Source organism: Sesamum indicum, linkage group LG10 (genome assembly GCF_026168435.1).
Source record: "Sesamum indicum cultivar Baizhima isolate 11 linkage group LG10, ASM2616843v1, whole genome shotgun sequence".
NCBI classification, from domain to species: domain Eukaryota; kingdom Viridiplantae; phylum Streptophyta; class Magnoliopsida; order Lamiales; family Pedaliaceae; genus Sesamum; species Sesamum indicum.
This window is the reverse complement of record NC_142666.1, coordinates 14,948,465-14,967,252: the sequence shown is the minus strand read 5'-3', so window position 1 is coordinate 14,967,252 and position 18,788 is coordinate 14,948,465. Positions and strand designations below refer to the sequence as shown.

General features: G+C 31.0%; 1 protein-coding gene across 1 annotated transcript; it reads left to right on the top strand.

Annotated features, from left to right (window-relative positions):
* The first annotated feature begins 12,779 nt into the window (after positions 1–12,779).
* LOC105172222 (polyamine oxidase 1-like) lies at positions 12,780–17,585 on the top strand. The gene is made up of 10 exons (XM_011093595.3): positions 12,780–12,899; positions 12,993–13,242; positions 13,791–13,907; positions 14,003–14,064; positions 14,536–14,690; positions 15,263–15,409; positions 15,508–15,657; positions 15,729–15,983; positions 16,084–16,165; positions 17,094–17,585. The coding sequence occupies exons 1-10, from the start codon at positions 12,842–12,844 to the stop codon at positions 17,270–17,272; spliced, it is 1,455 nt and encodes a 484-aa protein (XP_011091897.1). The 5' UTR covers positions 12,780–12,841; the 3' UTR covers positions 17,273–17,585.
* Positions 17,586–18,788: the final 1,203 nt, after the last annotated feature.

Genomic DNA, 18,788 nt, shown 5'->3' with positions numbered 1-18,788 from the left:
TATTTGTACATATCTTTTCTTATTTGTTTTGGATATAATTCTTTGATGATATCCACTAAGTTGTAGTTATCACTTAATTCTTCCACTATATATAGCAGTGGAATAATCAATAGTATACACTATATTTTCTTTTCCATTCCTACTTGCTACAGAATTTAAGTACTTCATATGCAAATCGGGCTGTCGATCATAACTGGAGTATTGGAGATGTAAACAGGAAATAGGTATTACTCTTTACAACACTAATTGTTATGTAAATGGTTCTAGCACTCACTGAAAATAGCTGGGAAGTCACCGATGGCCACTTATAGAACATATGCATATAATATATGCATATATGCGTCACTCTATCTAAACCTGAACTTTCTCTATTTTTCATATGCTCTTCATATGAGATTATCACACCGTGACTCAAGAGCACTAAGAACGTTTTCTGGTATGCCAGTTAACTTTCACTACTCCAACACCACCATGCTTCTTCTCTTTTTGTCACGGGTAGAGTTGTGGCCTTTAGCTAAATACTCCAAGCCTCACGCTGTGCTGAAGACAGAATCTCTATTACTTGTACACAAAATGCTCTTATCATTTGATAGCTTTCATTTTTGTATTAGAAAGCCATTTTAACGATTAGTGTTTTCAACCAGCATCCAGTCAGGTCCAAATTCGGATTTGGTTCATTAGCACCAAATTTTCATTGAGGAACCGCACATTTAACATGTAATTCCTTCAAATATAATGCTCCTAACTTTCTCCATTTGCAACCAAACCAAATCTATAAACCTTATCCCATCTTGGCCTCAGCTCAGACGCACTATGCTTCAACCATATGCTCACTTGTAGACATTGACTTGCTTTATGCTTAAAAGAATCGTGCACTAGCTAGACTGACTGGACCTCTAGCTGGAAAAATCATGAAAGTCATACTTTAAGATAGAAGTCGACAAGCCTTAGAAAGCATATGGACATCTATCAAACCACCTCCAGTTATTGTTCCAACAATCCATAGTTAACTAAACTAGAGTATCTTATTACCTTAGTAATGCTTCTCAATTATGGTAGGTAACAGAAAAATTATAGTTTTATTTCTCATGCACTTGAAAATATTCTTTCTTCAAAGTCATCTTACACCCCTTAATCTTTCTAAACCATAGAGTCCCTGGATCATCACCTGTCTGCTTCTCCATGTTTCCTCTATCACCTTACCACAACCATCAGATTGCAACCACCTAGCTTCAAACCGAGATTGGTTCCTCCTCCTACATTTTTGTATTCCCCCCTCCCACGAGATCCCAATGAATAACCAACATGGCATGATCTGAGTACAACATTCGCTAAATGAGTAACGAGAGTATTGGGGAACCGCATGCAATTTGTATTACTGCAAGCTTTGTTTAAATGTGCCCACACTAACTCTGATCTTTCACACTGATTGCACCGAACAAATTTTGAACCGCGGAAGCCTAAATCACAGTACACTGAGTTAGGGCCATCCCAAAATCATCTATTTGCCACCGGTTGTTCTATACCCGCCTTTTCATGTTAAAACAATTTTTTGTAATCTTCAACATATAGCCACGAAGCATCAGCCTGAGAACTCAGCTAAAGTAATTTCTCCCAAACTGCCTTCCGCCTTGTTGTATCCCCCTCCCCATAGAAACCGTTCGCAGATTGGGGCTCAGACAACACATTGATATCGATATGATTTAGTGAAAATTGCCTAAGTTGCACGACCACCTCCTATTTTCAAAACAATGCAAGCCCCCCCCCCCCCCAATCTATGTGCTTCTGGAACAGAAATCCCTTACATATCCACCAACAGAGGTCTAATCCCTCGACGCATTCCCCAACCTTACGAGCTATCAAAATCGCCGCCAAGCCTCGACAAACCCAAACCAAGGCACTCATGCCAAACCTGGTCGGGCTGCCCGGTAGCCTCTACCAATGGATGGAGCTATGAATCTTCATTAATGAGCGCCCTCTTAAATGACCACTCCCCCATCATCGTGCCTTGACTCTCTCACCCCTATTCATCGTCTTCCTTGCATCAACCACATCGACGCCCCTCTCCTCGCCATAAACACGACCAACACAACAACCAAAGCATCCCTTCCCCTCGGTTCCAAAGGAGATGTCACTCGCTAGTTATCATAGTTAACTTGAATTGAATGGAGATCCCCACACATGCCTAAAGCAACAATAGAGGACAATGACCGATTAATTGAGCCGAGAGGGTGAATTTGGGAGGAAAAGAAGTTCAACTCATAGATGTGAACCTAGTGAGTGATGTAGTTAGGCCTAAACACAAGGGCTAAAATTGTAGTCTATGCTTGGTATGTTTAGAGAGACTGCCTAGGAATTAATTTCACGGTCCTCTATATGTCAGGGTTGGACTAGGAACTAATTTCGTGGTTGGGCTGGGAGTTAATATCATGGATCCCTATACTGGGGTTGGGCTGAAAAAAATTACCAGAAAAATGAATCATTTATTACATATAAAAGATATAAATTTCTATTCAATGGTGTTATATATAGAGAGGGAGAGAAGAGAGAGAGAGAGCCACATTTTCAAATGCATGTCCCAACAAATAATGACATCATGAATCCGTAATCTGCAAGACATTCCCTGATAAGAGCAGAATCGAAACGCGCTTACGCGTTCCCAATTTTCACACCCCAACAATCATTACGCAAAGAAAATTCCTACGTGTTACTAATTAGTTGTATGCAGATAAGGATTATTTCATTCAGACATGATTGTGTGTGTGTTTGTTTGCTGTGTTTTCATAAAATCAAGGGAAAAATTACTTAAAGAAAACAGATGTGAAAGGTATCTAAGATATGAGGCAAAGAGCATATGGGGAGCAGTTGTTGAGTTGAAATGTGGACTTGACTCAGTCTCAAACTTGTAAATGGGGCCACAATCATCAGTCTTTGCACTCTCACTGCACCTTCTTCACCCCACCCTACCTATATCATCATAATTAAACAACACAAAAACATAAAGGTATATATATATTATACATTACAAGAAAATATCTCAATACTTATAAAAAAATTATCGTCGAGAGAATTAGTAAGTAAAAGCGTTGTTATTAATTTACATTATTTAATATAAAAAATTTACTTGCTAATGAATTTAAAAATAATAATTTATTTGCGAATGTTTAGCAACAAATTATTTAAAATATGAATAAATAATATAGCTAGCAACGAGAATTTAACTTGTTAAGTAGATCGACGTTGACTTTAGGATTAAATTCTTTTCATAGCTATTAAATTATTTTTTTTTGTAGTAATATATATGTGTATATATTATATATATTTGTTCTGAGCTCAAGAAGTGACATCCTTCTTTGAATTATAAAAGTCAGTCGTACTTACCCAAACCTATTCAATATCGTGCATCTAGAATTATCAGTTCAATAAGAATACTATTGTATTTGTGAACACGTCGAGTGTATGTTTCGACTAATTTAAAAATAGTGGTTCACTTGAACTATCAAATCAATGTGATATGTAATATTTGGCATTGTTGAATTGGGGTGCACCGTATGAGTCAAATTAAGAATGGTGTCACGTAGATCGATACGACTCGTATAAAAACATGCAGATTCTCATATTGTTGTTTAATTTTCTAGATTGAAAGAGATATTTTGACCTATTAGTATTTATTAGGTACATTACATTCATAGTTTCTAGAGTTTTCCTTATTTTTAAATATATTCAAAATAAAAATTACAGTTACTCCGTCTAAAGTTTGTAAAATCTTTCAGTGCTTGCTAGAGAAGTGCGTAATACAAATATACTCTGAATTTTTTTTAAAAAAAATCCAAAAAGACATTTTTCAAAAAGACCCAAAAAAATTAAAAAATATTAAAAATTGACGTCGAAACATAAAACCAAAATATTTATCCAATTTTATATTTTGAGTCCCATATCATATATTTTATGTATATATGTGGGATAATTTCACATCTGAAAAGACAGTATTCCATTTGAAAAGGTCAATTGAGGTCCTAAGGATAGGGGAAAGGGTGATTATGGCCACTTCTGATTTTTCAAGTAACTTCTTTGAAAGTGATAGCACTCCCAATCCCAATCCCCTACTTTTGATTTATTCTTCAAAGTATTTTTAAATTAAATTTTATCTTTTGAGATAATTTCTGCCCTCAAAATTTTTTCAAAACATTGATTATTCTCTGTACAAGAAATTACTACAGCTTAAAAATTATATAAATCTATACTGTCTACCATAATCAGATAAAAATCGATGCGAAAACTCACGTCTTGACCACGGTTAATAACATTCGCTATGATTTTATTTATGGCCATAATATTTGCCTCAATATTTAACTGTAGCAAATATTTCGGCCTTACTTGCCGAGAAAACGGGTAAAAGTCGTTGCCGACCCGAATCGTAGTTGATTAGCTTCGACAAATGAATTTTTATTATTGATCATGATAATTAATTATAGTGAAAAATCATATTTCTTTTGGTGTTTTATCAATCACTTTACGAGTATTATTGCAATTATTATGTTATTAATTGTTTTTTAAATTTATATATCAACTACATAATAAATATAATATATTATAATAATAATTAACTTTAATTTGATTGAATCTTTTCTGAACTTTTTTTTTTTTTGAAAAAAATCATATCTAATGTATTAATTAAAATGGATTTGATTAGATGATGTGGGTGGTCTCATCAACGATTATGACACCCATGTTAAATTGATTGGTGGGCGGCTGCATAAGTTACACTTCAATCATGTATATACAAATACTTTTTTGACTCGCTATAATTTTTCTACGACATCTGATCGGGTTTTTTATTGTAAAGGAGTAGTACTCTTTGTTTATTGTTGCTCTATTTGTAAGGGAGTAGTACTCCTTATTTATGATTTTACTAGAAATTCTAGAAAGGTAACTCTCCCCACTGTAATTATTTTGTGCATCTTAATATAGAAGGATTGGGAACTCCGAAAAGCTCCCCCACCTCTAGGTGGTTTTTGATAAAAAAAAAAAAAAAATGCCTGCCATTTTCTGATATCTCAATAATGAGCAACACACTCATTTAATTAATATATTAATATTCAACCAATATATATATATATAATTAAAAATAATAAAATAATAAAATAAATTATAATTATTTTTTCTTAAAATTTGATATAATTATAAATATTTATCAATATTTAAAAAATATTCAAATAAATTTAGTTCGTATGATGAGTTGGATATTATTATTTTATCCTTATTTAGTTTTTAAAAAAAAATTGAAAGCTGGTAAATGTAGGACTAGTCCATAAAAGTACTTCAAAATATATTTTGATCAGTTTACCACAAAAATTTAGATGAAAACTAATGGAAGGGACTCGCGCGTTATTAGATGTACGTTCTAAGGTATTTATATTTTTCAATAACGAGAATGTATTTATAATTATTTTAAATAAACTCATATAAAATGATTAAATATCTGAATGTTTGATGGGATTTTTCTTTTTTTCTGAAATAAAAGCGATGAACTATTATTAATTAAAATAAATTGACCTACTATATAGTAGAAACAATATCTACTATTCAGTAGACACAATATCCCACGTATAAAGTGGTGGTCCAACTCGTAACCTTAAAAGTCGAACCTTGACTTTGTTAATTAAATTAGACGTCTTCTCGAGAATGTTGGATGGGGACTTGACGGGAAACGTGTTTTCAGTATGTGCACTTGAAAATCTGTTGAAAGTCTGCGTGTTGGGGGCATTATTATATGGGTCGGCGCCGCAGGGGAATTTAACCTGTGTTCCCACACAAGAATGGAGAATTATCATAACACCCCAATTTCTCAAAATATTTTTGGTAAGGGGGTGTTTGATTAAGTTTATTTAAAATATTTTTATAAATTTATTATATTTAAATTTAAAATTAAATTATTTTTTTGGATAAAATAAAATTATTATAAGCTCGTTTTTTGAGAAAATTATCAAACATATTTTAATATTTTATAAAATATTTGGAAGAACTTATAAGCACGCCCAAACACTGTCTAGTTAATTAACGTATCAAAACCAAGGTGATGGTTTTTGTTTACACGTGGACCAATGGATTGCGGACAACTCAGACAGAAATTTGAGTGTTTAGTCAATTAATGTGTAAGGAATAATTATATATATAGAACCTTCCCTCAATATTTAAGCAAAGGGGTGAAGAAGTATTGGTAGTGATTGAGAGAGATGTATGGGATTTCTCACTAAGAATCATAATATTATTTTATTAATATTATATAAAAATTACACTTAGACCCTCTAAGTATTTTATCTTTTAAACAAAAAATAGAATTAATTAGACGTAAACCTCTTTTAAAAATATGAAATTGCACTTGCCCCCAAAAACATTTGAAATTACACTTTCAGAGATTCTTCATTCCTCTCATTCAGCGTACGAGAAGTGCTGACCTCTAAAAAGAATACATAAACTTTGACAATGCGTATAAATTGTTGACAATGCGACTACGTTTTTTTCATTCATTGAGAACTACTTTATATCAAATGACGATAACTCGAGAACAATATCTATTATAGTTACACTCTTTTTACTTTATATATATCACATTTAACCCCTTACAAATATTAAAAGAAAATCACTATGATATATATCTTTGTTAAAAATTATACGAAATGTGAAAAAGAAGACTTATATCACTAGAAGAATTATAATATTTAACCATGATTAATTGTAATGGTTAATAACAAATAGCCATAGCAAATAATTATTGACTATGGACACGCAACAATTTTTTGCCGTGGTTTTTGCGACGGTGGCTAAAAACATTTGCCATGGCTCTTAGTCGTGGCAAATAATTTATCATGGTGAAAAGATTAATCTTTTGTATCGATTTTATTATACCGTAGTTAATAGTAATTATTTACCACGATTTTTAGCTATAGCTACTAATATTTATAGCAAATAGTATTTTTTTTCTAGTGTATGTATAAATTTTTTCTGACATCAGTATCTTTCATACAAACTACAAACTGAAGGGGTATAATTGTAAAATTAAAAGGAAAATTTTTAAAGGGATGCAAGTATAATTAATTAAACCCTAAAAAATACATAAAATTGTGAGTCATGTTGTTATGATCTTCAAAGCATGTAATATCCTTCTTGGTTTCGCATTAATAAATAATTAAATTGCCAATGATGACAAATCATATGCTTGAGTGTAATTAACGTTTAATTCAGGGGTTAAAAGATAATTATCTCTAAAGTTGTCCATTAAAATAAATTAATAAAGAAATTAGGTCTTGGTAGATTTTCTCCGCGTTATTATTATAATTAATGAAAATCAGCATACCCACCGCACTACTATAGTCATACCTCACCCCCCCCCCCCCCAAACACCCAAACCCCATCCCAACCATTTATGGTAAATTACGTCGACATTTTCTGAGATTAAGCTAAAATACATAAACAGTTCATATATTTTATAAAATTACAATTACACCTCCAAGGAGCGTTAGTTTAATATTTTTCATAGAGTGTTTGTGTAAGTTTTATATTTGAAGAAGTGGTGTATTTGTAATCACAACTATAACTTCAGGGTGTGAGCTGTTATTTTTTACAAAGAGTAGAAAGTGTTTGTGTATTTTAGCCTAATCTCAAGGGGTGTCAACGTAATTTACCCCACTATTTATATACATGGTTGATAAATTTTTATCAAGGGTAAATTACATGAACACTCCTCGAAATTGGATCTAATTATATAAATATTTCATGTTCTTTGCACAAATTACAAATACATATCTGAAGGTTGTAATCGTAATTTACATCTAAAACCCTCTTGTGGGCAAAAACTTTAGAGTACATGTACTTGTAATTCTGCAAAATAAGGTGTGCGTTTATGTAATTACTTCTAACCTCAGGTAGTGTCGATGTAATTTATCTTTTATGAATGAAAAAACTACAAATTAAAATTGTTATTTAGTGGATGTTCGGCAAAACTTATTCCCAATCCGTATAACTCATACATCTTATAAGATATTTTTCGAGCTTATAAAATCTTTCAACTTATTTCAAAACTAAACTATTGCAGTCAAAATATAAAATATGTTTTAGCTAACTCCTTTGAGATCTTTCTATAATTTAAATAAAATAAGAGTTTAAAATGTATAGATAGTGTACGGAAAATTCTTGTCTGAATGTGGTTTGATTGAACCAATACAATCACAGAGCAAGTGTGATATATTTATTCTATGATTGATTATTTTTATAAATTGTATACTAATATTATGTGATTGATTTAAATTTGATCGAGTCGAATTCAAAAAAGAATTTTTTAATAGTGCACATGACACGTACTTAGTAAAAGTTGGTAGTTGAGTCATTGACCAACCACGTGGAATTATAATTTCTGAAATGTGTCGTTGACAAAGTACGAACCCTTGAAAGCTTTTTCCCATGTTGTGATATTTTAATTTTATTTTATTTTTGATAATGTGATTTTTTTAATTTTTAATTAATAAATCATTGTGGCACATGCATTATTTATGTATTTTAATTAATTTACAATTAAAAATGAATTAAATAATTATGAATGATAGTGGTGAATAAATATAAGTGATAATTACACTCTCCTTTCCTGAAATTTGATATAATTACACGGAGATTTTCTATGATTCAAAAAATTACATCTAGCATTCCCGAAGTTTGCTTCTTTTTAACAAATAAGTCCCTCCGTTAGTCAAAATTCACCAAACTTGCTTATATCAACAAAACAAATCAAAAGAAAATCTATATACGTCTGGTTGACTTATTTCTGATTTATTACAGGTCAAATAAATTTTTTTATGACCAAATTACCCTCACACGTTTTTCACAAATTAATGCATGTGAAAATATACATCTTCACCATTATAAGTGTAGTTTAGTCAGAATAAGTCAATCGAAACTAATTATCAATTTTCATTATTTTTTTAATATAAAAGAATTGAATAAACTTTGATTAACAAAATAACTTATTTGTTAGACGAAAGCAAACTTCATAAGTGCTGGGTGTAATATCCAAACCATAGAGGGTTTCAAGTATAATTACATCAAACTTTAGGGAAGGAAAGTGTAATTATCCCTCTACAGAATTTATGTCGTTTTTAATTAATTTATAATTAAAAACGAATTGAATAATTCTGAGTGATATAATTGATAACCCTAGTTATATAAAGTGAAAATTATTTTATGGGGAAAAAATAAATATATTTGAATGGCATTTTCGTCCATGCACATTATGCTAACTATAATAGGGGCTTCCTTTTAATAAATAACATTATTAGTATATATATATATATATATATTAACGTTCGTGCACACTCGATATTATCAATCTATTATTGTCAAGTAAATTTAATATAAAATTTTAAATTTTAATCACAATTAATTAAACTTTGTCATGACTTTAACTCTGACCAAAACAATCGCCCGCTCTGACTAATATTATTGCATGGTTTATATTAAAAAAAATGGCTAATAATTGAGTATAGTAGTGATTAAAAAATATTTTTTTTACTTTTAATTATGATTTATATTAATTATGATAAAATGTTACATTTCTTTTAGTATTTTTATTTAACTTAGAAGCCTTCTTTTTTAATTTTATTCATTTTTAATGGAATATTCCATCTATTATAATTTAAATTTTATGAAATATAAGAGATTCTACTAAATAATATTTAAAGAATAAGAAACCATTACTATGCATTAGAGATTAATACATCTCACCAAACATTTAATATGATCACGTGCGCCAACAAGGGACATATCCACACTTGGTGAACACGTACGGACAACCTACGCAACTTCAATGTTTTTCACGTGGGAAAATTATATTTTTGATCCCGATACTTTATATTATAATTAATTTTTATTCTTAAAAATTTTGAAGTGTAATTTTGATTCTTAGTTTTTTTTTTTAATTATTACGATTTTGATCCACGTATTAAATTTGGAGTGAAAAATGTTGAGGAGGGAACTTAGCGGACCAAAATTGTAATAGTTTACAAAAAAATAGAGATTAAAATCGTACCTCGAAAGAATTTAGAAGACAAAAATCGTAAATAAAAATTAAAAATCGAAATCATGTCTAGAAAAATTTAGAGAGGTCAAAATCGGCCAAAAATATAGGGACCGAAAATGCAATTTACCCCTTTTTCACGTTTTGTTGTGGCTACACTATTCTCACCTAATTGCCAAACCCCATTTTTGTTGATCTCTTTTTCACGATTTTAGAGTCCCACCAAAAAAAAAAAATAAAAAACGTTTAATTACATTAAGAAAAAAGTTAAGAGTAAAAGAATTAAGTAACAATTAATTTTGATATTGCCATTATTTATATATACTTAGTGACAAAAAATTATATTTTATCATAATTTTGATAGTGATTATCATGTTGTAATAGTTTTTTATTGACAAGAATTAGTAACAAAAAATTCTGCATAAAGTTGTCATTCAAAATAATTAGTGACACAAATAAAGTTAGTGATGGCAACGACGGGGGGGGGGGGGGGGAGGGGTATCGACAAGAACTCGTAACGAAAAGTTACGCATAAAATTATTATTGAAAATAATTAGTGACACAGATAAAGTTAGTGATGGTGACGGGGGTGGGGGGTTGGTATGAGTTTGATGGGACCCAGACCCGTCTCACCTCCCACCCTGCCCCGCCCTGGGTGCAAAGTGGGATTTTGAAATTTGATTTTTAAGTATTTTCTTTTAACTACAGATAATTGTATTGTTATTTTAGTTAACAACTATTAACTAGAGTTAAATAACTTAAATTAATCATTTAATTAGACTTTAATATATTCATGATTCAACTAATTTTTTTAATAAGTAGTCAGTTTAGATTTAAATACATTAATATAGTCCTTGCTCTAAAATGAATTATATAATACAAAGTATACGCTCATATATATTATTAAGTTTTTCATCAAATAATATCATTTAATAATTTATAATGAATTTATATAATACAAAGAATACATTCAATTAATATTTTATTTTTAATGAATAATATTAGTTTAGATTTAAATACCTTAATATAGTTTTCACTCTAAAATGATTTGTATTATAATGCAAAGTATACGTTCATTTAAATTATTGATTTTCTCATCAAGTAACATTATGTTACTACTTACAAATTGTATAATATAGAGAATACGTTCACCTAATAATTTTTTTTTCTAATAAATATCAGTTTAGATTTAAATATCTTAACATAATTTTCAATCTAAATGAATTGATTTAAACAAAGGAAACATTTATTTAAATTATTAATTTTTTCATCAAGTTTATTTTTGGTATTTCTTATATCGAGTTGGATATATACAAAAATTATTTAAGAATTTACATATAATACTATAAATTTTTATTAATAATAGATTATATATTAATAATAGATAAAAAAATATATAAAATTCAAGGTGGGGTAGGGTGGATCCGGGACAAAAACCTTACCCCGCCCCGCACCCAGTCAGGTCCCGCCCAAATCACCCTAAACCCACCAAATACTATCACAAACCCGCCTCAAATGGGGCGGGTCTGGGTTGGGGCACGGTCTTTTAGGGTTAATTATCATCTCTAGATAAAGTAACGACTCAGTAATACGAAATGTACTGTCATTGTAAATATATCTATTAAGACAACTTTGTTTACAATTTTTGTCATTAATTATTTCATAATCACAAAATCAATATTATCGTCACTTGATATATATTTAAGGAACATTAGTTTTAAAATTATTATTTGATATTTTCTCCCTGGTATTGTAATTTGTTAATGTGTGATTATGGGAAAGGATTTTGTTATATGTCCGCTTAGGGAAATTTCGTACTATTCTTTAAGTTATTATGGACTTGTAATATTTAAATTTTTAAGGTAAATTACGATCAACTTTGATGAGATTTGACATAATTATAATATTAAAAAATAATCAATATTTTATAATATTTCATGGAATTATGTAATTTTTTAACAGAAAATATTCACTTTGTTCTTGCTATTCTTGTCTTTTTTGAAAAAAAAAAACTAAAAAAACCTATAAAAAAACTAGACGAGGTACAATTTCCTTCTTGCACTTCCATCCATAAAAAAATTTAGAGAAATTTTAGAAAATAAGTAAAAATATTTCATAATACCCAATAAGTATTTTGGTCAATTTATCATAAAAAAATAAATGAAAACTTAATCAGGACTTATAATGAGCTAATTGTTGGACGGATGGTATAATAAGGAGTATATTAATAATTTTTCAAATAACAAGAAATATTTGTAGTCATACCAAAATTTAGGAGATCAATTGTAATTTGTCCTGAACTTTTGCAAGTCAAAATTTTGGATATTACAGAAGGCTCCCATAAGATTTTTTATAATTATAAATACTCCTCATTGTTTGAAATATTATAAATAACTTCTTAAAATCAACGATCGACTAACAAATACCTTACATAATGGGTTTTTACGAGGGAATATTAGTTGAATGGTCGTTAATTCTAAAATAATATTTATAATTTTTCAAACAATAAATAAATATGTATAATTATTCTCAATGACTCCATTGTAATATACCCAAAGATTTATAAACAGTGTTTTAGTAAATGTTGTACAGTAAGATATCCAGAAGTAATTAAAAAAAAAAAAAAAGAAGAAAAAACAGACAGAACGCCAAGTGGAAAAGGCAACCAACAAAAACTATATAAACCCACTCCTCCCTCTAATTTCTTCCTCCCCAACTAAAAAACAAACACTAATCTCTTCTCTCTCTCTCCATCCTATTTCTTTCAGTTTCGTCATGGAAAATCCGACCCGAACCCGGTGCTCCGTTCTCATCGTCGGAGCTGGTATTTCTGGTATATATATATACATATACTTGTGTATGTATATGTGCGTGTGTCCGTGTGTGTTTGATGGATATATATGAATTTAATTATATATATATATAGGTATTACGGCGGCGAAGGTGCTGGCGGAGAACGGGGTGGACGACGTGGTAATACTGGAGGCGGCTGACAGAATCGGGGGGAGGATTCGGAAGGAGGAGTTTGGGGGCGTGACGGTGGAGCTCGGCGCCGGTTGGATCGCCGGAGTTGGGGGGAAGCAGATGAACCCCGTCTGGGAACTGGCCGGCCGGTCCAACCTCCGCACCTGCTTTTCTGACTACAGCAACGCTCGTTACAATATCTACGACAACACGTACGTATGTTCGTACGTATATGTTTATATATGTAGTATTACTTCGCAAATTATATATATTTTTATTTCATTTCATATATATATATATATATCGTATAAAAAAATTACATCATCAAATTTATTTAAACACGCATTATGTATAAAAATAAAATAAAATATACAAATAAAATTATGATAGAAAATTCTAACTATTAAACTTGTGATTTTGTTATAAAAATGTAAAAAATAAAACAAATTAAAGCTTATAAGCCGTTCGAACTCAAATAATATATGACAATGTACATACAATTATGCACTATGCAACAGTAATATAAATATTATAGAACCGAATTTTTATACTTAAATTAATAATTTTATTTATTTTTTTAAATATATAAATATTACATATATATATATATAATATTTTTAAAAATATACGTATGTTTTATTTAATTATTTTCATACACACGTTACGTTTACAAAAATAAGTATAATTAAAAATTTCACCTTAAGCTTTTTTATTTTTTTTCCTAAATAATAAATAGTATTTTCTTTTAATATTAATGCAGCGGGAAGATATTTCCGAGCGGAGTGGCGGCGGAGTCGTACAACAAGGCGGTGGAGTCCGCCATTGCGAAGCTGCGGAACCAAGATTCCGACAATCCTGGCGATGATGAAACGACGACGTAATCACTAATTTCCCTACTTGTATGACAAAATAATTCGCTGTTTGGCGTGTGATTTCCTAGGAATCATCAGCTTATATAATTAAATATGACAGCGGTCCCAGGAGTCCAATAGACTTGGCGATTGACTTCATTCTGCATGACTTTGAAATGGCAGGTAAAATCATTTTCTTCTCTTGATTTAGGGCCTTTTTGACCTAAATTTATGTGAAATATTATATTATTTTTTATATTTTATAAATTATTTTAGAATTTTGAAATATTTAATTTTATTTGAAAAATAATATTTTAAGGTATTTTAATATTTAAACTTATAAGATGTTAGAGTATTTCATATTAAAATGGTCGAAAAAGCTACCGAGCTATTAAAATTGAAATCATATAAACAGATATTTTTGCTTTTAGTAAGAAATGTCGATTATAAAAAGGGTAAAAGTGAAATACTAGTAAAATTGTGAAGGTGTTTCGGCCTATCGGGCGCTAATTATAAGGAGTTTAAAATATTTATAAAAAGAATATGGTCAAAAATCTTATAAAATATAGTTTGAAAGAGATCTTATAAAATATTTATAATTGATGGAAACACCAAAAATAATATTTTACAGAGGTGAAAATTGGGTTTTGACAGAGGTGGAGCCAATATCAACTTATGTGGATTTCGGGGAGAAGGAATTTCTGGTTGCGGATGAAAGAGGGTATGAACATCTGCTGTATAAAATGGCGGAGACCTTTCTTTTTACCCAGCAGGGTAAAATCTTGGACACCAGGCTCAAGCTCAACAAGGTAACTTTTTTTTTTTTTTTTTTTTTCCGGGGGATTTAATTATATTTTGGCATTCAAACTATAATTATTTTTATCCGCTAGCATTTAAACTTTTTTTGTGTCAATTTACCATTTCAACTTTACAAAATTTTGCACTTTGCCATTTATAACTGTTTCTCAACCAAGTTTTTAGTCGAAAAAACATCACGTGCAGTGCATATGTGATATTTAAAAGTTACGTAATGTGATATTTTTTTACATATGCACAACATGTGATGTTTTAACTGTAGAAAAATAAACAAAAAGATGGTCAGATATGAAAAAGTGTAAATTTCGTAAAGTTGACATAGTAGTTGTCACATAAAAAAATTTTGATAGTAAAGTGTTAAAATGGGCATAGTTCGGATAGCAAAATATAATTTTCCTATTTAAGAAATACACAGATTTTATCAATATATCAATATGATTAAAAATAAAAACAAAATTGTAATTAAAAAAAAGTGATCAATCACACGATAAATTTGTCAGATCTAATTAAAAATGAAAATTTTCATATTATTGATTAGTTGTTTACATGATTAAACTGCAAGCAGGTAGTTCGGAAATTACAACACTCTAGAAACGGCGTAACAGTAAAAACTGAAGATGACTGCATTTACGAAGCACAGTATGTGATTTTGTCTGCCAGCATCGGCGTCCTGCAGAGCAACCTCAACATCTCCTTCTCACCGCCCTTGCCCGTACTGTATTTCAAATCTTAATTGCGCTTTTTATTCCATTTAAACACAGAAAAACCTATCCAAAAATGTTGAAAGGCAATGCAAAATTTGTGCAACAGAGGTGGAAGACAGAGGCAATATCGAACATCGACATCATGGTCTACACAAAGGTTTTCCTCAAGTTTCCTCACAAGTTTTGGCCGTGTGGACCTGACAAAGAGTTCTTCATCTACGCCCATGAACGAAGAGGATACTACACGTTTTGGCAGGTTCCTACCGTTATTATATGCTTACATCCCACTCTTTGTCATATAGTTATTAAATCTTTGTCTATGATTAGCACATGGAGAACGCATACCCGGGTTCGAACATCCTGGTTGTGACTTTGACCAACGGAGAATCTCAACGGATCGAAGCACAATCCGATGAAGAAACCATGAGAGAGGCAATGGAAGTGCTGAGGAACATGTTTGGACATGACATTCCGGACGCAGTCGACATTCTTGTACCGCGTTGGTGGAACAACCGCTTCCAACGGGGCAGCTATAGTAACTACCCGATTTATGTAGATCGTCAGCTAGTCGATGACATAAAGGTTTGTATGATATGATCCCGACACGAACACATTGGTATGGTGTTTTTGGTTGTGTCTAAAACTAGCTAAGGTTTACATTTTTCTTGAATATTTGTTGCAGGCACCAGTAGGAAGGATATTTTTCACAGGCGAGCATACGAGTGAGAAGTTTAACGGCTATGTCCATGGGGGCTACCTCTCAGGCAAGCAATTACTTCACTTTACATAATTTATACATTATATTATGGGTTAATTATTTTAATATTATTAAAAAAATTATAAAAATATAATTTATATAACAAATATATGTCGAGTCGCTTTTTTTCTTAAAAAGATAATTTTTAGGTTTGCTTCCATCTAATAAATAAGTTCCTCCGTTAGTTGCAATTCACAAAATCTGCTGATATTAACTAAAAATTCAAAAAAAAAAAATTATATTTACCCCGATTGATTTTACTGACTTATAGTAGGTTAAATAAATCTATTTATGATCGAATTATCCTCATACGTTTTCATGCGTTAATGTATGTAAGGAGGTATATTTTCACTGTTATAAGGGTAGTTTAATTTGAAAAAAAGTTGTTTGACCTTTAATAAGTCATTTTTAAATTAATTAAGAATAAATGTCAATCTTCATTCAGTTTTCTTGTTAATATCAGCAAATTTAGTGAATTTTGACTGTGGAGGAACTTATGTACTAGACGAAAGCAAACTTTAGGAGGTGCTAGATGTAATTTCCCAAACCATAAGGGGCCATATGTAATTACATGAAACCTAAATATAAATTATGACAAATCAATATTATCTACTAGAGTCAAATAAAAACAACGCAAAAACGTAAAATTTGGATCATGGGTAATCAACATTTCCCCTAATTCTAACTATGACAGACATATTTCTCATGGTTTTTAACTATGACTAATGTGTTTAGCCTTATTTGCAAGAAAAATTGCTAATATTAATTGTGTATTCGTGGATAATTGATGTTTGCCACAATTATTTACTTTTAACCATAATAAGTAATCATATTTTTTTTTTATGCTCCGCACAAAATTCTACAATCGTATATTAGGGTAAAATACTATGTTACTAGAGAAAAATGAATTTACTCCTACTTATCAAACTGCGCAGGTGTTGAAACTACCAAAGCGTTACTGGAAGAAATGTTGGCTGAGAAAGAGAGGAAAACTGAAAATCATCAGTCTTTTCTGCTGGAGCCCTTGTCAGCTCTATCTGATGCAGTGTTTGATATCCCCAAACAGCTCTTCCTACGTACTAGTAACCTCGGATTTCTAAAAGCTATCTTATGACTAATCGAATTGTCGGAGGTTGATTGCATTTCACCCCATGTAAAAAGATATTAATAGGCAAAAAACCCCTTTGAATGAAAGAAAGTGCAATGTAGTCTCTTTGATTTTTTTAAAAAGCTCACTGACTCCTGCGTTGGGTGTCTTGGTGCTATTGGCTTAAGAGTACTAGGGTCGTAATGCTTTTTTTTTTTTTTTTCTTTCTTTTTGGGTTCAGGGAGTTTTTTGTTTATTAGTACTTTAAAAGGGAGACGTGGTGATCATAGGAGTTAGGAGTTGATAAATGTTTATTAATGGTAGTTAGTTTATTTTGCAATTATTGATTATTCTTTATTACTTCCTAATGAATACTTTTACCAGAAAGCAAATGCGATTGAAGGAGTGGTGTACAAGATCTTATGTGCTTGCTATAAATGCTTAATTTCTTACCATCTTGGTGTTCGAATTTATATTCTGCATTAGTTAGAAAAATATTTTTTTTTGGAGGAAAAGAATTGGATAGTCCTCTATTTATGTCCCGAAATTATTATGGTCCTTAACTTTGATAATATTAGTTTTAGTCCTGTATCTTTCCATTTTACTTAGATTCGGTTCTTTAGTTAATTTTATGACTATTTTGCAGCCTAATAGTCCATTCTGATGCTCTAAAAACGACCAACATGCTTCCGAAATAAATTAAGCCCACAGAAATTCGTACCTTTTTCCTACCGCCTTGTTTTCGAGTATTTCAAGTTATTCATTTTACGAACTTCTTCCAACCACACTATCGCAGCAGATGGTTTGCAGGCACTTGGCTCCTTCAACAACAAACAACATAGCCCTATTTTGTTTCCTAACTTAGGGCGTAGAAGACAGTCCAATATAGGGACTTAATAGAATTTTGGACAACAAATTGAACAGAAGCCTTACTTTTATGAACAAATATAGAAAATATTATATAAATATTATCTCCATTGGAGGAGACAACTATTTAGCCTCTCGCATGAAAGAGGACTTGACTCTTTGGGGAAACCCCCATAAACTAAAAGCTTAAAACTACAAAGATTTGGAATACTCAAATTATTATGCTTTGAAGAGTTGGAGAAGTTTTCTGATGGTCCCCATCTGCTTCATTGCTTTCTTATTTATAGGTGTCTGCGAACTTCAAACCCCGACTCCAAACTTATTTTTTGATGACATCATTGCGTTCGTCATCATATTGTCTCTTTCGGATGACGTCACTACGTTCTTCATCCCGTGTCCTTTTCAGTTGTTGGTCATAATGGCTTGTCGGCCATGTGATTGCTAGCTGGTTTTCCTGTCTTGCTCACTGTTGGTCTTTGTTGTTTTCTGGCGACAGCCTTATTTTTTATTTTTCACATTCTTCAATTTTTACTCCTTTTTGTGAAAATTCTTTCTTTTTCCCTTGTCCTAGTTTGATTCGAGTTTCTTTTGTGTGACCAAAATTTTTGTTCCAAACAGGGACTTCTCTTGTTTTTCACAGAAAGGGCATATATGATTATGCCATTGCCCAACATGC